The 25867-nt window shown below is 30.6% G+C and overlaps 1 protein-coding gene across 1 annotated transcript in view; it reads right to left on the bottom strand.

The window, feature by feature from the left end:
• Nucleotides 1-413: 413 nt before the first annotated feature.
• Nucleotides 414-25867, bottom strand: part of LOC130451286 (solute carrier organic anion transporter family member 5A1-like) — a 74875-nt gene continuing 49421 nt past the window's right edge. Inside the window, exons 2-10 of the mRNA XM_056790218.1 lie at nt 18196-18632; nt 14069-14642; nt 13257-13361; nt 12477-12728; nt 11760-11924; nt 10630-10992; nt 7240-7459; nt 4775-5112; nt 414-3383 (exon numbers count right to left, since the gene is read on the bottom strand). Of these exons, the coding sequence (XP_056646196.1) occupies nt 3157-3383; nt 4775-5112; nt 7240-7459; nt 10630-10992; nt 11760-11924; nt 12477-12728; nt 13257-13361; nt 14069-14642; nt 18196-18600 (2649 nt within the window). The 5' untranslated portion in view covers nt 18601-18632 and the 3' untranslated portion in view covers nt 414-3156. The remainder of the gene's footprint in view (nt 3384-4774; nt 5113-7239; nt 7460-10629; nt 10993-11759; nt 11925-12476; nt 12729-13256; nt 13362-14068; nt 14643-18195; nt 18633-25867) is intronic.

Raw genomic sequence — 25867 nt, 5'->3', positions numbered from 1 at the left:
AGTGTAATAGTTTTCCACATTCATTTTAATTTAAAGTCCTGAAAAATGATTTGCCAAAGAATTGCAGTTTTATAGGACTGCTTCAATCATTAAAGTTTTATTGTATTTTCAATTATTGTGATTTTCAACATTTTTATTCATTTCTTTGACTTAATTACTTTTAATTTGCATTTTGAGAAATATATGTGCAGTCATGGTCATCTATTCAAATTCTAAAACCTTACAGCTTTCATAATTTTGTAGACCTGCAGCGTTCCCAGAAGAAGATAAAATTATATCAATCAGTATTTATCAGAAATTTTCACTAGCTACATTAGGATGACTTTTGTAGTAGACAGTAAAACATAAATTTCTTATGTCAATAGTTTTTTGGGAATACAAAGGAACAGAAGTGTATTGAATAAAACACTTGGTAGAGAAAAACCTTTAATGGAAATTAATATAAAACAATAAGATTTTATTCAGTTAGAAACAAAAGAAGAAGCTGAAGTTAATACATTAAGAAACCTTCATTAAACAATATATTTGCAACTAAGTTAATTGCTATACATTTTTACCGTATTCAATATTAATAATCAAATGCAAATTTAACCAAAAAGTTGTGAAATAAATGTATGAAAACACGGGTAGTTAATTTAAATTTATGAAATTAAATAAACTTTGAACATATAAAAATTATAATATGGTCAATGAAATTAGGAAAAATCTGTATTTTCGAATTTTGTTATAATATTTATTTCCAAGCAAATAAACGATTTGATACAAAAAATATTGTTTATCGCAGTGTAGTTTGATAAAATGAAAAAATAATCAGGTGCGATCTGAAAAATATATCTAGTCCCTAGGTTATACAAATATCTAAGTGATAAAAATAACAGTCTTGAAAATAAGAAAAAATCATATAAAAAAAGTAGAAAATTTAACAAAATGAGTATTTTTAAATATCAGAACCTTAAAAGACAGAATCTAGTTCGGCTAACTGTAATTGTAATTCGGCTAAAAGATCTAAGATTAAGTTTTTGATTCCGTTTCACTAAGAGCTAGTGTGGCTTGCTTGATTTCAGACTGAAGGGATCGATAAACACTAAATTTCATTTAAAAAGCATTGAAATTAATAAATAGTGCACATTTTATATTTGTATTGTATAATTAATAAATTGATATGTATGTAACGGTTTACTTTTTATTTAAAAATATAATATTTTATAACATGCATAACTTTTAAGGCATTTATTAATACCGTAGCCTAATAAATTGACATTATGTGATCCCTTCAGCCTCAAAAACAAAAAAATATCGCTCCAGCATAATGATGAACCTAATCTATAAGAAGAAATATTACCACTGTTTAGAAGTAGAACAAATAACTTTATAACTATTACACCTAAAAAATTAGAAAAAAATAAAACATAAAACAATATCTTATTACAAATATCACTTTCAAATTATAATTAAGTCCATTTAAAGTTAAGTTAAAATAACCTAGTTCACTATTTTAAATAAATGAAATACTTGATAGATTAGTCCTTCATACTAGGTGGCACCCTTGTAAACGTTTGCATGGTTCATTTATTACACAATCCCTCATCAAACAAATATCTCTAACTTTTTAAAATTAAAGTAAATGTAGCCAAATTAGACAAATGGAACATACCATTTCAAAAATTAAAATTAAATTTCTATGCTAAAAACAATAAAATGTCAAAAGTAAAAGTATATGCAATACGTTATTTAAAAAGAAATAACCTTTTGTTAGTACAACTAGTAGTTTTTGGAATATCTTGATGTATAAAAAGTGTTGTTTCCACAGAAAAAATAAATATTTATTCTGTATACTGATTAACTAAAACTTGACAATCTCAAAATTGTTCTAACAACAAAGCAACCCCCAAATAATCATCATCATCACGCATCTTACACAAGCCATGACAATCCAAAGCATCCCAACCCGATTTTTTTTTGTTTTTCCACAATTATTGGAATTATTAGTTTTCTTTTCACCTACTGAAAATGATAAATTACACAATTGGCACAACCATCAACAATATGAAGCGCATTCACCTAACTAATTTGAAGGGAAAAATAAACTTTCAAATAGCGGAAGAAATATTAGCAGTGTCAGAACATACTCTTCAGTGCCAGTACACCAACAGTTACTATAATACTGTCTGGTCCTTCGAGGCTTCCATAAATCGTTGGTTCGTATCAGGTTCAAAGGACCCGAAAATGTAAAAAGTAAATGTTGATGTATTGATACAAATATCTCTAACGATTCGAAAAATTCGAATTCAGTTGCCAGTGTCATTTAATGTAGTGCAATGGTGAATAGGCTTTTTGCAGTTAAAATAAAAGAAAAGGAGAAAACTTCAATTTTCTGTGAGTTGTATCTCTGTACAAAAACTGTGTTAATATCAAACTTCATTGATGGTGGATTTTTATCCAGTTAAAAAATATACCATGTGAACACTAAATTCTTAGAATAATAAGAAGGGATGGCATATTTGAGTTTCATATTCCATAGAACCAATTAATTTTCACTTGTAAGAGTTAGTAGATTGCTAAAGAAATCACATTAATGTCGAAATATCATTGATGCCAAAATAAATCAGAATTTTAGTTTGGAACTTTGTAGCACAGTACACAGACTTTTTATTATCAAAAAAGTAGTTGTTCTAGAATTTTACTCCTGTTTATGATAGAGAAAATCATGTGAGTCAAAATTGCAAAATGTTAAAAATATTAGCTGTTAGAAACTGGCAAATATGATTCATCCTGTTTAAAATATAGCACTTAATTTTTTATTAAGCTAAGTGCTTAAGCAAAAAAGTGGTATATATATATATATATATATATATATATATATATATATATATATATATATATATATATATATATATATAATATATATATATTATATTTAAACTCAAAAACTGACTATGTCTCAATGTTTCTCGAGTTTGGGTTCAAGATTTTTTAGTAGCAAAAATATTAATGAATAAACAAAGCAAGAAAATAATTATTTGAGGTATAAAATAAAACATAAAAATGCAGATGCGCCATTTCTTGTTTAAAAGACTAATCCCATTACTTAATTACTATCAGAGTGTCAAAATAAGAAAATACGTTAATATGAAACTTTAAGTGGTGCTGTTAAGTCTACAGGTGGCGCCGTTTCAGACTTCCATTTTCGGCTGTAGAATCTTGTTCCAGTGTGGCATCTTCCTGCTTTTCTGGTAGTGTTTGTTTTGTACAATCATCTGATTCATGTTCTTTATTAGCTTCCTGACGCTCAGGTGTGGGCTTTGGAGATCGGGGAACTTCATAGGCACTAGCAGAACTTGGGTTCCTTGTATGACGTCCGCTTTCATGTTTTTCTTCAAATACTGCAAAAGATTTAGATGCAAATTAAAAAGATAACAACAATTAGGAAAGTCTATTTCAAATTTTCAATCAAAATCAACTCGCTATAGGTATAGGTTTTTACGACAAAGTAAATTTCACAAAAACAGTCCAATTTATTCCTGGATAAGTGAAACCATAATTTAACAAACCATATCTTCAGACATGTTGATCAAAAGCCAGTAAACATTTAATGAATTGTATGCCTAGCATAAAGAGTAGGCTTAAGGAAAATATTCGAAAACAACAGTTGCCATCAAAATTTATATATATTTAATTATTCCCAAGCCCAACACCACAACCACAACTACTGAGTCATTCTTCTCTTTGTAATTGGAAACATTTCATAAAAGATAGCAGAGGAAGATTATGTGAGGATCTAAATCAATATATTCCATCACATCAATTTGGATTGGAAAAAAAACCGTCAAATACATCCCCTCGCCATTTCAATATCTCTAGCGTAGGCTGCAAAATTAGGAGGCTGAAGGAGGATATAAAAAATGACTTTTGACTTTGTTTGGCATCAAGGTTTACTACACAAGTCTCAGGTGCGCAGGTAAAATCAATGAAACATTCTCAATTATTCTTCAGGTAACAGAGAGTTCCACAAGCCTCACAGAAATGAAAATATCAATATATATATGTAAATATATATATATATATATATATATATATATATATATATATATATATATATATATATATATATATATATATATATATATATTGGGCCAATTCATATTGTACTACTTGTAATAATGTACTAGTTACATTTTTGCAAGAGAGAAAACAAAGAAGGTATCTGTGAGGCTTGTGGAACTCTCTATTACCTGAAGAATAATTGAGATTGTTTCATTGATTCTACCTGTGCACCTGAGACTTGTGTAGTAAACCTTCATGCTAAACAAAATCAAAGGTCATTTTTATATCCTCCTTCAGCCTCCTAATTTTGCAGCCTACGCTTGAGATATTGAAATGGCGAGGGGATATTTTCCTTAAGCATACTCTTTAGGCTAGGCATACAATTCATTGAATGTTTACTGCCATTTGGTCAACATGTCTGAAGATATGATTTGTTAAATTATGGTTCCACACTATCAAACCCCCAACATGTCAAGTCCCTGGAGATGGAAATAAGACATTTAAGGAATTCAAACTGCTGCGTGTAATAAGTATAGAATTATTTGCAGACTATCAAATCTTTATAATCGTAGAAAGTCACAACAAATAATATAAAAACAATAAACCTGCAATATAACTATGAATGTGGAAATAAATATTTCTCAAGTCCTTTTGTATTGAAGAAAACAACATATAACTACATCAGCCTCTTATTATGAAAATACTGGAAAAATCTCTGTGTATTACTCACATTTATCTAGACTAATAATAGAACCGACAATTTCGTTAGCGGTGATAGCTTTATCCTCATCTAATTGTTTACGATGTCGAACTAACCACCAATCAACTAGAAATATTCCAAGAGCTAGAGTCTTTATACCAGCACATAATCCTACATATCTATATCGAAATTGCTCTATATCATATAATAAACATCGGCCTCCTTTTTCACCACATGTGCTTTTCCACAATAGACAGGTCGAGTCTATTAAATTTCCAAATAAAATAGGTGCTGGAATATATCCAAATAATCTGAATATCACAAATTGCATTCCTAGAGCGAAAGATCGCTCTTCTTCATTGACTGACCTACAACAAACAGTTTGATATGTTTTATATAGAATTATTTTTAAGAATATATTCAATAATATAAAGTAGACTTCAAAATACACTTCTCTTGTATATGATACCTGCTTAGATATTAAACATGTTTTTATCTAAAACTAATAGTGGCTAAACTAATTGATTATTTATTTAAGAATAACGTAATTGGTAGGTGGCCTCATTGCCTGGGGGGAAAATAAATGTAACTTCATATTTACTGTAATAGAAAAAAATGGTTTGAAAATTTAAATGAATTAAATTGCTTTCCTTTTGTCAGTAGTAGGATGTACTAAAACAGGGGAAAAGGATCAAGTGCGGTTTTTTGAATACCTGCTGTATTAAATGATCATAGTGAAAATTAAATGAACTATCAAAAAGCAAACATGAAAGTTAAGCCTCTAAGAGGAGGAAGATTAAGTAAAAAATTTTCCACAAACGCTCAATTTGTTCAGAGTATTTTTCAAAAGTTTAATATTTTAAATGAGTTAGGTAGTTACTTCCAAATCAAGTCAAATGATATGTTTTTCATTCAGAAAATTTAACTACAATATGTCTCTAAATGGAACAATTGTAAGTTAATATAGAAAAATTACTTGTTGGGTAGAACCCTATGGTTTTCTCCATAATTTTCTAGTTTATGTAACTACTTGAGAGCAAATATCAATAATATAATACAATAATAAAACATGCATGACAAATAGGTCAACAAAGAGAGGATTACATAATTAACACTTCTAGTCAATAAAAAATAAAATATGCTGAGATCTAATTGTAAACATAGGGTATATTACTGAAGTAAAACTTCATATAAAATATTTTCACCTCATTGAATACAGAAAAAAAAAGTTGAGTTCCTGTATATATGCAATTGCAAAACTTACTTTTTTCACAACAACTACATTAGTTTGCATAATCTTGGCACAAACTTCTTGTACAAAACCATTTTCAAAGTACTTAAATGCTTGAAGAGATTTCTAAGTTTTCAGTTGCTGTGCAGTATGAAAACTATGTGTCAACGCTACATAGCCTCTATTAGAGTAACTTTTGGAACCACATTTAAATTGGTCACGAACGAAGCACGACAGTTCGCGAAAATTACGAAGTGGGCGACATCTGTTCATTTTCTTTCAATCTTCAATAGAGGTGAACAACAAAGCCAGAATACGAACTAATTTTGTTGTTTTAAAAACAATAGATAGTGTTATTTGAAAGTTTAGTCCAAATAGTAAAATAAAATACTTGTTTAAAGTGCTTTTCTGAGATAAAAACAACCACACATCTATAAGGTGCACTTCGAAAACAATAAAAACGTGGTATAAGTTGTAGTGATACGAATGAACTAGTTGTTAAAATCCTATTCTAGTGGACAATAAAACTCTTGTGGCCCTTTTTGGTAATTTCGCTTAGATATTGAAGTCTCTTCCTCCCGTACTTACATGAACAAATGAGTTTCCAATATTTAACTACATCATTCAGATGGATTGTTATCTCATGAGTTAAACCTGACATCTATAGACACAAACTTTCAATAGTTTTTGAATTTGCTCCTTCTAGTTCACATAATACTAAATGTCCCGCTTCAAAAACTGCTTCACCTTCTTTCAGTAGTCTGCTTCTGACTCCAATATATTCCATGAAGTTAAAAAGTGTTATTACATATTCGTCATTTTTTAGACCGATTCTTAAACACAATTTTTTGTTCTAACCACACAAACACGTTAAGGAAATAGCGGAAATTAGAAAAATGAAAAAAAATTCAACCAAAATCACTAAACAAATAAAAAACTAAGCGGCATCAACACCCTTACAGATTGTATTGTTATTCACCGCTTTAGAAACTAAACTTAACGCCATCTAATGACATGTGATTTTCGCAAATATGGTTAGATGCTCCCAAGTACTTTAGTTTTTTCATCATACCTCACTTTACCTCACTGATCAATATCGAATCTAATTCGCTATAATGCATATTTCAATATAAATGACAAAAACTAAAATAGAAGCAAAACACTCTACAACTGCTCACGGAACTACACTTTTTCATATGCAAAGTGTGCCTCTCAAAACCAAATGATCACTAACAGATATCACGTGACCTTACATAGTACTAACCTTAAAACTATCATGAGTAGAGGCATTTGTGTGACAGCCACTATAAATGTCATAAAGAATAATAATATCAAAAATGGATATATTGTATGACAAGAGGAATTGCATGGACCTGCAGTTGCAACAGGCACAACGGTAACTTCTGCATATTCACTTTCTAACTGTGAAGTGATACTTATGGACGAAGTTACACCATCTTTAATTGTCATATTTCCATGTATACCTGAAAAAATAACTCAAATTATAACATCTTTGAATGAACCATGAAAATATTACTAAATTTTGGAAGTATGACTAATGATATATATTTTATAAATATAATAAATTTTAAACTAATATTCACACTGTAAACATTCAGTAATCTACAACATTTAACAAAAGATCCAATTCATTACTTATTATATTATTACTTTCCAGTAAATATGCTTACTGAGTAGACGTGTACATGTTCTTTGTATAAAAGTTCCATTTCAGTGTGAAAAAAGTGATAATATATTTTTGTTTCTGCACAATCACGTTGTTGAAGTGTACTTTTAGCAAATACTGTTTACATAATGGTCATATTCAATTAGTTTATGATATAAATTAGTTTTTGACTAAATTGTGTAAAATGTCGATTACAAGAAATAAGGGAAACGATAAATTGGTAAAATGTTGGTAAAAATTTCATATGCTTCACCCCAATATTAACTGAAATTAACAAAAATTAGGTTATTTTTTAACAAATTAATAGATTCTCTATTTCTATCCTTCCGCCACTTAGCATTAATTACTGAAAAAGACTTTTTCAGTGAATGCTGAAGTGGCGGGAATAGAAAGTAGATATGAGGCAATTTTAGTTATGTTTGTAAGTTCTTCTAAAGTATTTACAAATAATGGCTCAACTTTTGGCCAGTATTCATTTGAAAAAAGTCTTATATTCTGATATTTTTTGATAAATTATTTTGAAATTTGTTAATTCTAAATATAAATTATCTATACAAAAATTGAGTCTATACAGCTAATTAAAGAAAGCCAGTTAGTCTAATTGTCATTTGTCTGTATACACATTTAGCCTTATATATAAAAAAGTATGAAGTTATCAATATTTCAATCAAAAACTTCTTAGGAAAACTCTGTAATAGTATTTAATACTTTTTTTGTCTCATGGCCAAAATACTTGCTATGGTTACATTATTTCCTTCTAATTTTTTTATTGTTTTATTGAAAACATTTAATATATGGCTAACATAAAGAAGATATTATTTTCTACATTATTATCAAACATTAAAAAATTTTGTATAACCATTAAACAGTCAACATCCAAACCAACAAAGTAGTTACAAATTGGTGTCCAATTATGTAAAATTGTATCAATTGCTTGTAGAAGAGACAGCCAGCCAGTTCCTATGTGTCGTTTTGTTAGGTTTATAGCTTATTACTTTAATTTTATTAAAGTTGTTAAACAAAAACAAGGTCTATGCGAGAAAAAGTTAAGTTCTGAGAATGCAGACACTTTCATGCCTGTCAATGAGTGACAGTCTTATTTGATTAATATATTCGTTCAGAAGCTCAGTGTGATTTGTTTGTATCTGCGCTGCACTGAGCAATGAGCACCCTCTGACTAAATAAAAAGAAATTTGTGTAAGCCTCTAAGCATAACAAATAATAATGTGTTTGCATTTCGATGCTAAAAACAGTTTTTTGTATACTTTATTCTAGTTCAACAGTAAAATGGATAATTCAGTGAAAATAGTATAACACTGTTTAAAACAGTATAGTTGGCAACTCTAAGTGTAGCATTTGAAGAGTTAAAAACCACTAGTCACAATTTTCTTTAAAAATTACTTTCGAACTCCTTGTATCTATACTTCGTGGTGAAATACTTCCAAAGTACAAGGAGATATCATAGCAAAAAAATATGAATACAAGGGGGTGAGCAATTTATCTGTTGAACTATAATAATTAAGACGTTAAGTTAAGTGTGAAAAGAATTATGACAATTTCGAAGTATAGATTGCACAGCTCGTCAACTACAATTATGTGTTAAGGGAATACATGGAATCAAGATGTCAAAACCATAAAACAAAAGATAACAAAAATGTAGCAAACTCTTTCAATAATTCAAAAAATCACATTCCAAAAATTGAATGTGATTTAATAAGGCCTCAATATACAGTAACATACCAGCCATTTTAGAATAAGAGTGAAGTAGATTTTTTAGGTTTGTTTGAGAAAAGTTCAAGAGATTGGAATACCTCGATTTCTTTTGGAATTCGACTTATCCAAATATTAACAAGAGTTTTATTTATATAAAATGTTACATTTGCTAATAATTTTAATCTAGGATATATTTTATTCAAATAATTTATTAATATTAGCATCAGTATACCCTAATAATAGGGTATTTGCATTGTTTGAGAGAAAATAGTTTTGGATAGTTTATATACAAATTTTATCACTCTTTTTTAATTCTTTGATCAACATTTATAGAGATAAAAATTATTGAAAATTAAAAAATTTTGTAAGTAATTTAAACATTTGAGTAAGGTCGTCATAAGCGTGACAATATAGGTATAAAATAATCACTAAATATATGATATAAAGTAAATATGACAGTTAATCTCTTGGTTATTGGTTAATCTAAAAAATGGTATATGAATACTGTTTTGTGAAAATACCTTGACCAAAATACTTGATAAAGTTTGTTTATGATGCCAAAAAATTCGAATATACTACAACAAAAAAAAATATTTGAAGGTATTGGTCGTTTTGATGATTCCGCAAGATGTTATTATTTTTGTTGCCAGGATCATTTTAATGTAAGTAAAATTCAAATTTAACATATTTTATAGTAATTAAGTTTATTATTCTTCTAATTTTTAACGTGATTATGTAATAATGTAATAACTTAACATATAAAAGGTTTATTTAGTTGATTTTTATATATAGTAACAAATACATAAAAAGTGATTATATATTATTATAACAGCACACACTACCTTGCCAGGAACGATAACCTCGTGATCATCAAGCAGACAACTGCTCAATGTTTTTATTAACCCTACGACATCACAACTGAAAACCAATGGGAATCGTTTTATGTAGTTAAAAATTTGAAATTTTTGCGATTTTCAATTAAATATTTAGATATTATTGTTTCTATTTTAATTAAATGTTCAACTTTCTGAAATTATTTCATATCAAGAACTTACAAAATAAACAAAAAAATAAATACTTTTTAAAAAATGCAACTATCTTATTATCTAAAAAAAATGAACAACATCTGAATCACAAACAATATGAATTTATACAATATTTACTTGTAAAAACCAAGATTTTGGATACTTATTAAAGTGTATGATATTAGTAAGATGTTTCTTGTTATGATGGTAAATTGTAAACTTAACTTACAGGCACAATTGGTATAGTTTGTACTTAATATGGAAGTACAACCAGCATGACACGGGCTAAAATAAGTTAATCCATTATTTCCACATACAGGTTCTACATCATTAATGCTGCATTCACAACCAAAGTTACATGAAGAAGTTAAATTGACTTGAAATGGTTGTGTACTGTTGAAGTATGGTATGGTAGTACCGGCCATTTTTAAATTATCACACCCCAAGAAGAATAACAATCCATAACACAGGAGACAAACTGCATTTGATATTAAAACGAATTGTACAGCCCCCTTGGGTCGGAGTTCCATTTTTTTAAGAATCACTCCACCCATAAATATTCCTATGCAGGCACCGGGAATTGCAATAGATCCTAAAAAATAAGATATTACTGAGTTGGTTTAAAACCAGTATTGTTGCTTTTTACTGAATTTCATTTGTTAACCACAATGGAGAATTTGCAATTTTTTCGAAAAATTATTTGGTAGTCTTGAAATTAGATATTAAGATTTTTTAATCGTGAAAAATGATTTTAACAATAAAAACTATAATGTTGTGAGATCTAAGCACGTAATTTTTTCTTCTGAATATGAACCCTCCTTATATAAATATACTTTTTTAAATTATACATTTTTAAATATTATATTTTGAAGATGCTTACTAGTAAAAACACTCGCTTGACTTTTTCCTAAACTAAATTGGAGAAATCTGATAAGTTGAGAAATGATTTTCCATTGCAGTACAAATTATCTAGATTTGAAATTGATTTATTGATAAAAAAATAACAATTAAAAGTTTCTGTTTCTGTATAAACAGTTTTCATATACTTTTTTGAATTATACATTCTTTCATATTATATTTTCAAAATGCTCACTAGTAAAAACACTCGCTTGACTTTTTCTCAAACTAAATTTGAGGAATCTGTTAAGTTAAGAAATGATTTTCCATTGCAGTACAAATTATCTAGATTTGAAATCGATTTATTGATACAAAAATAACGATATCATTTCTAGATCAGAGTTTTTCCTCAATAGAACTAATTCCTACATATATACAAAAAGTTTGTGTTTCCATATAAACAGTTTTCGTATACTTTTTTGAATTATACATTCTTTAATATTATAATTTCAAAATGCTTACCAGTAAAAACACTAGCTTGACTTTTTCCTAAACTAAATTGAGTTTCTAAATACTTGGGTAAAAAGACAACAAATCCAGAAACAATTACAAGTTCCATACAGGCACCTAAACAAGTTACAATGTAAACTGGATTACTTGCAAGTCGCCACATTGACTTTGGAATATCTACAAAAAAAATATCAGAAATATTGGAATTAATTTTTTTTAACCGTTCATTTTTGTGATTAATTATCAGATTGTAATTGCAGATTTCTTCAAATCAAATATCCAATTCAATTTGGAATATAGCTTAAACAGTAGTCAAAATAACTCCTCTTGTTATGCCCTACATTCAATTTATTGCATCATTAATAAAACTTGTTATCTGCATAAAATATTCAAAGTAATTTTCCAAAACAAATATTATGAATTTTGAACACTCAGCAAGTTACTGAAAACAGGTCGGTGCTGAATCAGCTTAGTTTGTAGCCAGTTTTATGCTTATCATGAAGAACATTTTAGGATCAGTTAAGTTCGCGATTTTTCTGGAATACTAATTTTAATTTTATCAATATGGAAGACAAAAAACAAAAAACTTAATTTATTTTAAAATGGTAAATTTAGTTATTGATCAAAATAATGTTTACAATGAATTAAGTTAATCATGAAATTGAAAGATAGTAAAGTTATCATAGTTGTTTTAATATGAAATATACTATAGAATAGAACAAAGACTACCTTTAACTTTTTTGCCATAACCCGTGTCGTTCTTAGTTGATGCATTATTGTTTTTAGCAGAATTATTTGTGTTGGTAGAACTAGTGCCAGCGTTATTAGCGGCTGCAGCTTTTTCCATAAGCTTTATCTTCTCCTTTTCATGAGTAAGTACTTTAGGAAAGGAGAAAAAAGGAATAGAAACTATAATTAGTAGTAATCCACACAGCAGAAAACCACCCCACCACATTCCAACCCATCTGCTGTCACCAGGATCTGAAAAAATTTATTACTTAATATTTGAAATAACAGATATGATTATGCGCTAGATGTGTTGGCACAAAGTTATGGGAAGCATAGCATAAAGTAAGATTTGTAAAAAGAGTTGGAAGATGGAATACATGATACATATATAATACATCATAAAAACCTAACTAACTATTTGGAATAGATAAAAATCGGGATGTCTCAATGTGAAACTATAGATTCATTGTTATTCCTCTACATATCATTATACATTAGAAAAATTTTATAGAATAACCTGAAGTAATTTTCCTAAGACTGGTTGAACGATGAAAATGTTTATCATTAGGTTTTTTAATCTATTTGTGACCAAACAATTGAAAAGAACATGACTTAAAATAAGGCAGTAGGGAAAGTCAAAAGTGTACACCTAAATATTTATAGAATGGTTAGAAACATGAGCTCAGGAGCATACTAAAAATTATCACTGTTAATGTCAGAAGTCATAATTTTATTATATGGTTTTATGAATCACATCTCTATTACTTAAATTAGTCTCACCTATTGATATAATGTGGGTAAATGAATCCATATGAAATGATAATAAATAGGCACCGAGTAGAAATCCAAGAACTGGACCGAAAGCTGCCATACTATACATACAACCTAAAACATATTTGAATACATTTAGTAAAATACACGAAGATGATTATATTTTGCTCAGGTTGATTATACTTTTAGTTTCTCTGCCATGTTTTTATGTTATCTATCAGATAGATTAGTTTTAATACTGTTTGAAACAAACTATTAAGTTAATTATTTTTTACTTAGAAAAATAATTAGAGAAACCGAGAAAAAGTTCCATAAGCCCACCACATTTTTTTATAGAAGAGTTTTCCCAATTCGTCTGTTATTGTTGCACAAAAATTTGCCGAACTGCGTTACTATTTATTACCTTATCCGCTATATTTACCTGACCTTGTACCCTTCGATTACTTTCTGTTGCTAAACTTGGAAAAACTGTTTGATTCAAAAAGAGATTTTAGACAAATGATGGCAGAGTATTTTGCAGTACTTCCAAAATATTATTTTTTGATTGAACTGAAAATATTGGAGACTGGGTTGACGAAGTGTGTAGAGATTATGTTAAAAATTGAAATAGTTTTTTACATAAAGTAACTTTTGCATTAAAAATTATACGTTGATTTGTTTATCAAAAAGTGACTAAAAAACAGAATTTGGCATTCATAATTAAAAAATAAGACAAATAAAAATGCTTAGTAATATAATTTAATAACAAATGCAGTGATATGATATGTTGTACTGTAATAGTGTTTTTCAATAAAAATAAAACTGAATATAAATATATTTACCTATATAAATTGATGAACTTTCTGGTCTAACGTGGTCATCTATGTAAGTAGTACCGAGGGTGAAAAGTGGGGATCCTCCGCAACCTAATAATAATTGTGCAAGAACAAACAACAATACTGGTCCTGTAGTTGAAGGTGTACCCTGAATACAATTATCACCCCTGATATTATTTGGTGCTAAAGGAGGTGAGGACAGACCCGAAGATAACCTCCCTAAGCCCATATCTTGTTCATGTAGGGAGATGATTCTGCACATATTTTCTTCAGTTGTATTCATAACTGTTATTCCACTGTTTTCCTCAGCTATGAAATGTGGCACCATGAAAATTAAAGATCCTATACCCATAATAACAGCTCCAACACCTATCCATACTGGAATGTGTCTCCGGCTGCCCAAATAACTTACGAATATAACAGTGATTACATTGCCTATCTCGTACGATGATGCCACCAGACCCGATAGACTCGATGGTATCTCAAAACGTTTTTCGATTGTTGTTATCACAGAATTTATATAACCAGAACTTAACGCTTGTTGTAAGGTAACGAGGAATGACAAAAGTAAGACGAAGAACTGAAATAAAAAATATAAATAACAATTCCAATACAAAGAAACTGTAATCAAAATATTTCTGTTTAAAAATAGATGCGCGATAATTTTAGGAATTGTTAATCAATCCGACTGGTTTGACCAAATAACTATGGATTATATTAAAGAAAAAGAATGACACCATATTCGTCTGTTCGTCTCAAAGTGAAATTAATTCTGATATATATTAAGTGTCAAAAGTAAAAGGCTTAATATCAAGTCAAGTATGAGTTTGTGTAAAAAATATTCATTTTCACGTGAAAATTATACTGGCTAAAAAGAGCTTTAAACAAAATAGAATCATAGAAACAAAAAATACATACCTTTATAGTGAATGTTTTGAATTTGAGAAAGATTTGAGGTGTTTAAGAACCTCAAAATCAAAATTGTGTCTTGGGATTACGGATTCTCTCACAACTAAACATCGAAGCAAAGTGAAATGAAGAAAAAAAAAGAGTTATGTTAATTAAATAATTTAAAGTTGTTGCTGATACTTTAGGAATTTAAAAAAAAACACAAGCGAAAAGAAGAAATAAGAGAGAAGTAATCAAGTTTATAGAAACAAATCCACCATTAATTACTTTGAAAGGGTATATTCTTAATTCAAAGATTGTACAGTTACTTTATGATCTAGTTAAACATATGGAGACGGGATTCCCCTTCCACATTCCTACAGTGTATGTAGTGTATAAAGACAATCGACCAATGCCACTTTAATCTGAAAACTGTAATTCAACGAGGCATATACTCAGTAATTTCTTTTCATTAAACGGTTACAGGTTTGTATGAAAAACGGTAATTTTTACACAGGTAGAGGTGAAGTGGAATCCCATCTCTATACATATAAAAAAGTACTATTTTATAATACATAATTAGCAAGTCTATAGCCAAGTAAATGAAAAATATTTACAAAATATAATTCTTCTTTTTGTTTACCTTTTAATGTTTTAATAGCAGTAATATTAATATTCATACAAATATTTGCTGTCGTTAACAGATATTAGGTAAGCTGAATCAGTTTTTTTCTCGCTATAATTATCAGATATGTACGAGGATGGTTCCAGAAGTACCTGGTCTGACCTAGAGGTGGCGGAAGTTGCTTGAAAAATACTACTATATCAGAAAGTATACGCATATGTTTCAAGTTTGTCAAGTACTTGTACTTGTTTGGCAGCCATCAATAGTGAAAGTTTTAAGTGAATTTGCAAACATGCAAAAAATTGGTCATTGTGATGATATACAATAGGCCTTTGCCCAACCAATATAAAAGTTGAACTCTATTCTACTCTCAGTGAGATTCCTCCTTCGTTATCAACAGTAAAATATTGCGTAGCAGAGTTTAAACGAGGCCGTACGACCTGCGAAGACCAGCATCCAAGTAGTCGACCAAATGACCAAAAATGTTAAAAAAAATCCACAAAGCCGTACTGGATTATCGTCGACTAAAAGGGCGAGCTAGCAGACATAGTAGGCATTTCAAAAAGTGTGGTACATCCCATATACACTAAAAATTAGGGCATGAGAAAGCTGTGCGCAAGATGGTTCTCGCGTTTGCTCACAATGGAACAAAAACAACGTCTTGAAGATGTTTTCATCGAGTGTTTGCCAATGTTTCACAGAAAAAGCCGAATTTTTGCGCCGTTTCACAACCATGGATGAAACGTGGGTACATCACTTCACATCCGAAACAAAAGAACAATCAAAACAATGGACTGAAAAGGGAGAATTGGATCCAAAGAAGACAAAGACCGTTCCATCTGCAGGCAAGAACATGGCGTCGGTGTTTTGGAATGCGCGTGGGGTATTTTCATTGATTATTTTGAAAAAGGAAAAACTATCAACGGCGAGTATTATACGAACTCATTGCAACGTTTGAGTGAAGAAATCAAGCAAAATGGTCGTATTTGACTTATAAAAAAGTGTTGTTTTATCAAGACAATGCACCAGCTCACACATCCGTTATTGCAATTGCCAAAATTCATGAATTAAAGTTTGAATTCGCCAGATTTAGCCCTCTCGGATTATTTTCTGTTCCCAGACTTGAAAAAATGGCTCGGTGGTCAAATATTTTCCAACAATGAGAAGGCAGTTAATTGATATTTTGAGGAGTTTGACGATTTTTATTATAAAAAGGGTATCGAAATATTGAACATCACTGGGAAAAGAGTGCTAAAAAGATAAATATATTTTTTTCCAAAATTTTTGTGTTTTCTTTATTGGGCCAGGTACTTGTGGGACCATCCTCGTATGTAAAACTTGATTGTATTCGTAATAGTAATACTTCATAAATCATTGCTATTTAAAAATAAAACAATTTATTTCCTACTTAGCAGTTATTTTGACAAAGATGCATAAAATTTTTGATAACAATGATTGTTTAACAATTAATGATTGAAATAAATGCTTCTCTATTATTTTGAGGTTACATTTTATCTGTAACGTGTTTGTTAACGTGTGTTTTATTGATTTGATAAAAGTTTGTTTGAATATTTGAAACTCTGCGTTAAAGCATTTTCCAAATATTTCTTTATAAACATTATCATAGTTATTAACATAACTTGGATTTTTGTGAAGGTTATTAGATATTATTAATAATTCTATTCATTTAATTAACAAATTGGAGCAAACTAGCACAGTTATATAAATAAAATATTTGATAATGTTGTTTATTAACTTTTCACAAAACATAAATTTTATAGATCGGATTAGGTTTACGAAAAACTATTCAAATACTTGGCAGGTAGTTTTATATCCTGTAAAACAGATGATTGTAGAAAGGAAACAAAATATAAAATTGATTTGATAATCAGGAAAAAAACTAATGTTCGTAATATGTTTTAGAGTGATTCTATCGAGGAGCCGTTAAAGCTATACCATGTGGAGCGGTATTGACTAATTTTCTAAATATTCAGAAGTGGGGCGCCAACTCAAACTAATTCTAATTTTTTTGCATTTAAGACCCATCTGAAGGGATATTTTCAGTGGAAAAACAAATTTACCTTCAATATCAAAAAATATATTCTTTTTTGTGGGTGATGTAGGTTGGTTGGGTTTATATTATTATAATAAATAGAAATTATGATAATATGAATTTAACCTAACATAAATCATGTTACCTAAGCTGCTGCTGTAGAAAAACGATTATATGTAGTTCTATGGAATAATTATTGGAAGTCAATGATAATATCATAATGGGAAATACAAGCATTCCCCCCTTAAAACAACTATCGGAGTAATTATAAAGAACATTTATTGCGCGAAAAAAAATTAGACTGTTTAAGCTGGAGCCCTACGTCTAAAGATTTAATTATATATATTTAGGTGTTACTTTGAGAAAAAGTAGCAACCTAGATTAGATTCAGAGACCTATATTTTGATATTTTTTGTTTCTATTTCTATATGTTCATGTAGTTAAGGAATTTGAGATTGAATAAATTTTATATAATTACGAAAAAATAGATAATGGTCGATTTCCATAAGCGCGGTTACTATTTTTTTTTTGTTATAAAGTATTCTTTCATTATAATATTTTTCTCACCTTAATTCCCGCATATTTTTGTAAAAACGAAGGCCGGCATTGGAAAATGCCGCATTCTTTTGTATTTTTTAATATCACAGGTGTTTCAGTGTAGGTCGCGGTATGTGCAGCTTTATCTCTATCAAAACTAGCTGAAGGATTTCTACTGTGGCATTTGATAACTGTGTCATGACAAAAGTTCGTTGAACATTTTGTTTCAGCGATTTCTGTCGTTTCTGGGATGGTTTCTGAATAGAGACCAGTCATTGTATACATGGACTCTTGTCTACGGTGCCCCTTACAGTGCCCCCCTTGTGCGGAGGAGCTGGACGTCGAGGCTCCATGGCTTGTGTCAGTTCCGGAGGCTGCAGTTGGTGTAGTTCCTCCGTTGCCAGTCATTTTGAGCAGTTGCTCTGGATCTTTCATTTATTTTCTTTCATTGCTATTCTACGTACAATCTGAAACAAAAGAAAATTTAATTGTAGATACATAACACTTCCACAGTTGTTATATTAGGAAAGGACTAATAATACTTTCACTACGAGATGAAATGTGAAATAAATGTATTTAATACTTGGAATGTTTATAAAGTAACGTATAACAAATTATTATATAGCTGAAGTTGTTTCTTCAACATTGTATATATCCACTTCGATAAATAATTTTAGTCATTGAGGAGATATTATTTTTTTTACAGTTTAACGTGAAAAATATTTATTATTATTTAAAAATTAAGCGTTAATCACATTGGATTGAAAAATTATTAACTAAAATGTGATTTGAAATAAATTTGTTTATTGTTCTCTAACATAAAACGTATTTGTTGTTCATAGAAATGGAAAATAATTGTCATTACCTTTATATTACGTCATGGAGTATTACTAGTTATTGTAAAACTCGTACATTATTCAATAAATACTCGAGTACTTGGCACGTTTCACGAAAATACCTTAATCTAACAATAGCCCCCATTATACTAAAATACCAGTCTTTGCTAAAGCGTTTTAATGTACGAGGGTGAATTAAAAATTCATCACACTGTTAGTTTTTCAAGTTTACTAAACTAAGACATTTGTATAACAAATTTTTTTTTCGCTTTGCTCTCCATATTTAGCAATGCACTCGTTCCAGGGATTCATAAGTTTCCATATGGCTTCCTGGTAGAAGGTTTTCAGTTCGGTCGACTTCCTAAAGCTTCCTTGAAGGATCCAAATGAATAAAAGTCTGAGGGAGCGAGATCTGGCATGTAGGAAGGGTGTTGCAGGGTTTCAAAGTCCAACCTGTGGATTATGTTATGGGATGTGTGTGGTTGGGCGTTATAATGCAACAACAAAACCTTTGATGTTAGACCATAGCATTTCATTAGAATCGCTGGCTTTCACTTATTGACCAACAAATCGCACGGTAGACCCTGTCTTTGATGCTATCTGATAGCGGAACTGACATGTTTCTGCCTTTCTAGCTAGACAAAAATTTTGGCAATCGTAATTCTGCATACGTGACCACACATGCACCGATACAACGCATGAGCATCGCATTCTTATTATAAAAGAATTGATGAACGAGTATTTCCATCCGTTTCTCTTTTTTATAACACCTTATTTGTATTATTTGATTTAATCTATGCAATCTATTACATACAGTATAGAAAGAAGTTATAGTACTAATATGGCGATTTTTAAAAGTAATTGCTCCAAGATGGAAATTTGACGAAATTTAATCAATTTGAGGAACTCAATCGAAATTCATCCACTCCTTCGACTGCAGAATATGAAGATTTGAGAACAAGAATATGTTTCAAGTACAGCTGTTGTAATCGTAAACGTCGTTCTACATTATTGATTTCAAGCTAAGTTCAGTTTTGATATATAGGTCAAATTATATAAAGTGTAACTGTAGCAAAAAATATTGTACATTTAAAAAATAGACTAAAGAAATTTTTCGATCCTGAAATTAGCACAACTGTTATGTATACTTAAGTGGAAATTGGGCGTCATCAGTCATTTATTATCAATGGTCAAGCTTGTCTATTATTACATTCAATCAAAGTAGAACGTGGCCTAAGGTCAATAACGGGACAAAGAGAAAATTCGCAAAACATTTCGCTAAAAGGTAGATTCCTTCAAGCGCAGCTTTGACGCCGCCTAAAAGTATTACTAAAAGTTGATTAACCTTTTCCAGAAAGTATTAATTATACCCGCTTTGATTTATTATAAGTTGATTCCGCGCTAATTGTCCAGTTTTTGTAGGTTTAAACAGTATTCATAGATTCAGTATTTCATTAATTAGTTTCAGTGTGTTTTTACATTTTAACAATTAGATTAAGTGGTGGCCGTCTAAAATAATGCAGCTAAACAGAGGAGAAGGAAGAACTTTAGTAGATCTACTCAGAGTGTACTCGGAAATCGGCAATCACAGCTACAACACAACCAGGATCGCTGGACAAAATTGCCGGTTTCAGGAATAGAAGAAGACGCCTTTATGGAATTGTAAAGACTAGTCAGGCAATTAGGAACGTCAAGGTCTCTTCATTACATTACAAAAGCAGTCTGATTAATAAATGTTGATCGAAATAAATCAAGATTCGATTTAAATTAACTTTTACTCAAAAATGCCAGCAAAGAGGTGACTGGTATTGATGGAAGTTAATGGTTGCTGCCGAAGTATTAGGTATTGCATAAAAACAAAGTTTGGGTTCATACCACAAGCTACCACGATTCATCAGAACTATATCGAGATACCGTTGAGAGTTAAATCTTCCTGGAATAACAACAATATCTATTTTTCAATCAAGTCTAATTTTAATTCAAGCTCACACATATCCAAATGATAATTTTACTTATTGTATGGTTACTACAAATTAGTGTTAATGAGGATACATATACATGCACTAGACCACGACGAAATCATGATGTGTCCATAAAAATTTTTGTCTCCACTGTCGAAATTAATAAATGACATGTTGACGAGACAAATTGGAGAAAAATATACGTACTAGTATTCTTGGTATTAGTTGATTCTCTTTCAAGGTATCTGGTCAGAAACTTAAACGCAAATATAGGAATTTTATAATGCTGCACAATTCTTTTCATCGTTCGGTTTCTACATATCGATCCCAAACACTATGACATATGCATTTCATTATTTTCGGTAGAAACGACACGAATGACTCATTGTTCATTTGGATGTTAACCTTAACAATGCTGATGGACTGTCAAAATTGTTCACTATTCCAAAGTACACTACATTTACAAATTAATCTTTCCATTGCTTACCCCATATAATTCTTGTTGTTTTTTGAGTAGGTGATCGTTTAGTTACGAATATTACTAATAAGACTTGAGTATATCAGTATATACTTATTTTGAGTAGTGTATCTTGATTATATCCCGAATCATCATTTTCATAGATGTTTTGATTTTATTAAAGTTTGTCCAGTATGTTATGTAGATGCTATTAATAATTTAATTTCATGTGATTTGAGACTTATTACTGGAAGTAGATAATTCTTACAGGAATGTTACATGAATATTAATAGATTTACTCCAGAAAGTTGAATTATATCAACCAACTATGTACTCCTATATCATTAATACCAGAGTAGGGGAATACCATGATTTCCGACTTTCCTTTCCGGTGGAGCAGCGAAATTGATTTATAAATAATCGGTTCTTTGTAACAATGATTTCAGTCACCAATGATGATTATTTATCATAGAAACTGTATTTTAAATCATTAAATAGTTATTGAATTATATCGTAATTGAATCATACTATAATAATTTTTAATATCATTATTAAGAAGAAAATAAAAACGTTATACATACAATACATTCGATTATTCAAAATATTTAATATGTTCACCAGGAGACCGATAAAACGGGGCGGTAAGGGGAGATCCTGCGAGATTGCGCTTTTTTTAAATCAAACTACAATTTCAATCATCGGGAACGACAGTGATTTTCCGATCACGGTGATCGATATATCACTCTACCATACCGTATTTTATAAATATATTGGGAGTATTGGGAGTTAACGAGGTCAAATATTGACGTTGAGTAGTACTTTATTTTAAGAGATAACTTTTCGAATTTAATATACTTTTACTTAATTTAATGGTAAACTTTATGTTAAAAACTTATATTTAGTACAAAAAAATTATACTACTCCGTAATGAACATGGGATCACGATGCTAAAAAATAACGCGAAAAATAACAATTCTAGTTTATAAGCTAATCAGTGGTTTAAGTCCCATTAGCTACTAACAGTGGCTTAATTATATGCTTGAGATCAGCTGTAAGTAAACACGTTCATCACCAAATGCTTCTTGCAACCGTACAAGAGTCATGGTATCTTGACAAACTCATATTTAGATGACAAATCTTATGTACCACTATTTACTCTGCAATAAATGGGCAAGCCATCAAGTGGAAAACAGAGAGAAAATATCTTGGGCTCACACTAAATAGTAAACTTTTCTGGAAAAAACATGAAAAATAGATAACAACCACTAAGGCCCTGGTAGTGTGCAGAAATTTCGAAGGAAGCAGTTGAAACTCAAAGAAACTACTGTGGATGTACACAGCAATAGTGAGACCAATTATTTCGTAAATGGCAGTGATTTGAGGTAGTAGAACTAGTCAAAATCACGAGGAACGATATCTCGAAGGTACAAAGACTGGCTTTCATATGTTCAAGGAGGGCCATAAAATCTTGCTCAACAGCTGCACTACAACTAATTATAAATCTACCACCTCGCTATAGAACGTGGCAGAAAAACGTCACTCACAAATTTAAAAGAAGGAATCAACAATAAAAAAAGAGTCCTCAAAAAATGGGATATGCCTCGGTACGAAATATCGAAAAAGTTTCAGATGTGTGACAACAAATTTACTTCAAAACTAAGCTGTGGAAGCAAATAGGATCAAGCCGTCATACAGGAAGTGAACAGAAATACCATCAAATATTATACGAATGGCTTCAAAACAACATACATATCCGGAATAGGAGTGTACGGGCTTAGAATCAAACACTCTGGGAGCCTACGCAGCAACATATTTTTCAAGCAGAAATATATCCAATTGAAAAATTGCTCCAATTCAATCTAGAAAGAACTTCTCGCAAACAGGAGATCATCATATTCTCCGATAGCCTAGTCGCTATTAGATCTCTAAGCTCTAATGTCGTAAAATCCAAACTAGTTTGAGAATGGCTAGGGAAGCTAGATTAGATAGGTGAGTAGAATAATAGACGAATAAACCCTTCAAAGGACCTCAACCTTTTGTGGTATCAGCTACAGAGCAATAGGGAAAGCACTGAAAAAAAGGTAGAAAGAGATAAAACCAGTTACTGGGACAATCTACAGGAGCTGAGACAGGCAAATACACTTTTAGAAAGCTATAACTAGAGAATATCAACCCAGGCAAGAGCAACCTACGAATACTGACAGGAGTCTTGTAAGGGCATTGTCGTCTCAATGGACACCTGAAGACACTAGATTTAGCAGAAAATGCAACGAGCAGATCCTATTGCGCTAATGACGAAACCTCTATCCACATTTTCTCGAAATGTGAGACATTCCAGAGAACTACACCTCTAAGCGTATGAAATAGAAGACTAAAATATCTGGCAGCTAGAGCCGTCTCACAATCAAAACTTTTTGAAATGAGTGAGATTAATAGATCAGCTCTAAACACCAAGGATTCCTAGTGTCATAGCAGGGAAAGGGGATACAATAGATCCTTTGGTGTACATGGCACCCTAATACATACAAACTCTGTAATAGCAGCGACTCAACTACACTTAATTTACTACTCAAGGATAAGAGAATTAAAAAATTTATTGTTACCAGTTCTCACTTCCCTAGTTTCCTGGTATCCCAAAATATTCAGTGGCCCTGTAATTCCAGCAAATTTAGATGGAATCCTTTCACCGGTGATTTAGTGCACATTTTTTTGAAATGTTGTCTTTTTCTACTAGATCTGCAGGTGTACAGAACATTTTTTTAGTTTTATAGGGATTTTTTACTTTTATTAATTTTTTATGATAAATCGTTCCAGTCGCACGCAATAAGTGTTTAGAACGTCGGTCTCTGCAAATCGTAAAATTTGAAAGCTTGATATAAATAATTTTGTTCGGAAAATTGTAACAAAAACATTTATTAAAGTAATTACTGAAAACATTCAAACCAACTCTAATTTTCCTTTTCTAATTATGTATGATATATTCTGTAGTTATCTATTTTTGGCTAGAGCAGCTTTATACTATCAGGATTAAACGCAAAAAAAATATTAATTAAAATAAAGCACGGCACCATTAATTTTGAACGATAATTTTCCAAAATAAATTTGGTTCTGTTGCTAAAGCATTCTAAATGATTTATAGATCATTTTTACACCTATTAAATAATTATGTAATACCTATCAATATTCATTTTGAATTATTGTTTGGGTATTAAGCCCGCTTATTTACCTAATCAGTGATAACACCTAATATACATCTACTTTGAATAAAGGAAAACAGTGGTGTAATCGATTACGGAATATTTTGAGAAAAATTAAGAAAAAATATTCATATAATTTATAGAATGTGGGAAAGAAAAAAACTGTTTAGTAATAAAGAAATTCCAGAATGAGACCTTGTATGATGTGATTTGGGAGTCATGTACACTGTGACCCAAAGGATCTATTGTGTCCCCTTTCTGAGCTGCGGCACTAGGGATACTCAGTGTTAACGGCTGAACTAATAATCTCACTCCTTTTAGCAACTTCAGAATGTGGCGTTATGACGATCGTGAATCCTCAAAGTGCATTTACATTAGCGCGCTGTACTACAAACGCTTGAGGAGCGCTGTGTATTTGCTCCTTGTTACATATGTAATTTCAACAAATCTTCCACGTCCCGTAGCAATTCCACAAACATGCATCGATCATTTAAATATTATCATATCTCTGTCTCGTGAGGAGAATTACGCACTGTTAGTAATGAGTAGTGCGGCTCTTTTAATAGCAAACTTAGAGAACTTATTGGTCCTCATATTTCCAAAGAAATAACTTTTTTCTCTTTCTGCAGATATTTCAACCTCTTCTCCTGTTATTCTCCAGACATATGCCTTTATGTTTTGAAATGAAACTTGAAACCTACAATAAAATTTGCTTCGATGGACACCGAAGACCATAATCAAATTTTTTTCTCACCACTCCATTACTATATACGGAAAAAAACAAACCTCTCTGCCGTTTCAATTTGAATTACAAGCATACGAAGCAGAACATTAAAAAGCCGAAAGAAGGTGGTAAGACATGAGCGGATTACAAGTGGACCGTGTTCAACTTGAAAAACCAACCTAGTGCGCCGCTCCTTAATGTTCATAGTTGAGGCAGTGGTCAATCAAGAGCTGTTGCTCAAATAGGTCTTACTTAAAATTACAGCTAATCAGGCACCTTTGCAAACTGTAAGACTTTCCCATATATGTTTGAGCCTCGCACGTAAAAGTGCTAGGCATTTACCTATGACGTGGTCTACTTCAAGCATTATTAGCATTCCGGATGGACTTTGATGCCTATAGCATGGAGATGGTATCTTAGATGACCGTGTCCGGCAGAAATTTAACGCTTTGTCTTCCTACGTACGTGATACAAACTCGTTTATATCGAAATACTTTATTTTCGTTTCTGTCATTTCTGTAGCTTCA

The sequence above is a fragment of the Diorhabda sublineata genome, chromosome X (genome assembly GCF_026230105.1).
Source record: "Diorhabda sublineata isolate icDioSubl1.1 chromosome X, icDioSubl1.1, whole genome shotgun sequence".
NCBI classification, from domain to species: domain Eukaryota; kingdom Metazoa; phylum Arthropoda; class Insecta; order Coleoptera; family Chrysomelidae; genus Diorhabda; species Diorhabda sublineata.
The sequence above is the reverse complement of the archived record's forward strand: the minus strand, read 5'-3'. Positions and strand labels throughout refer to the sequence as shown.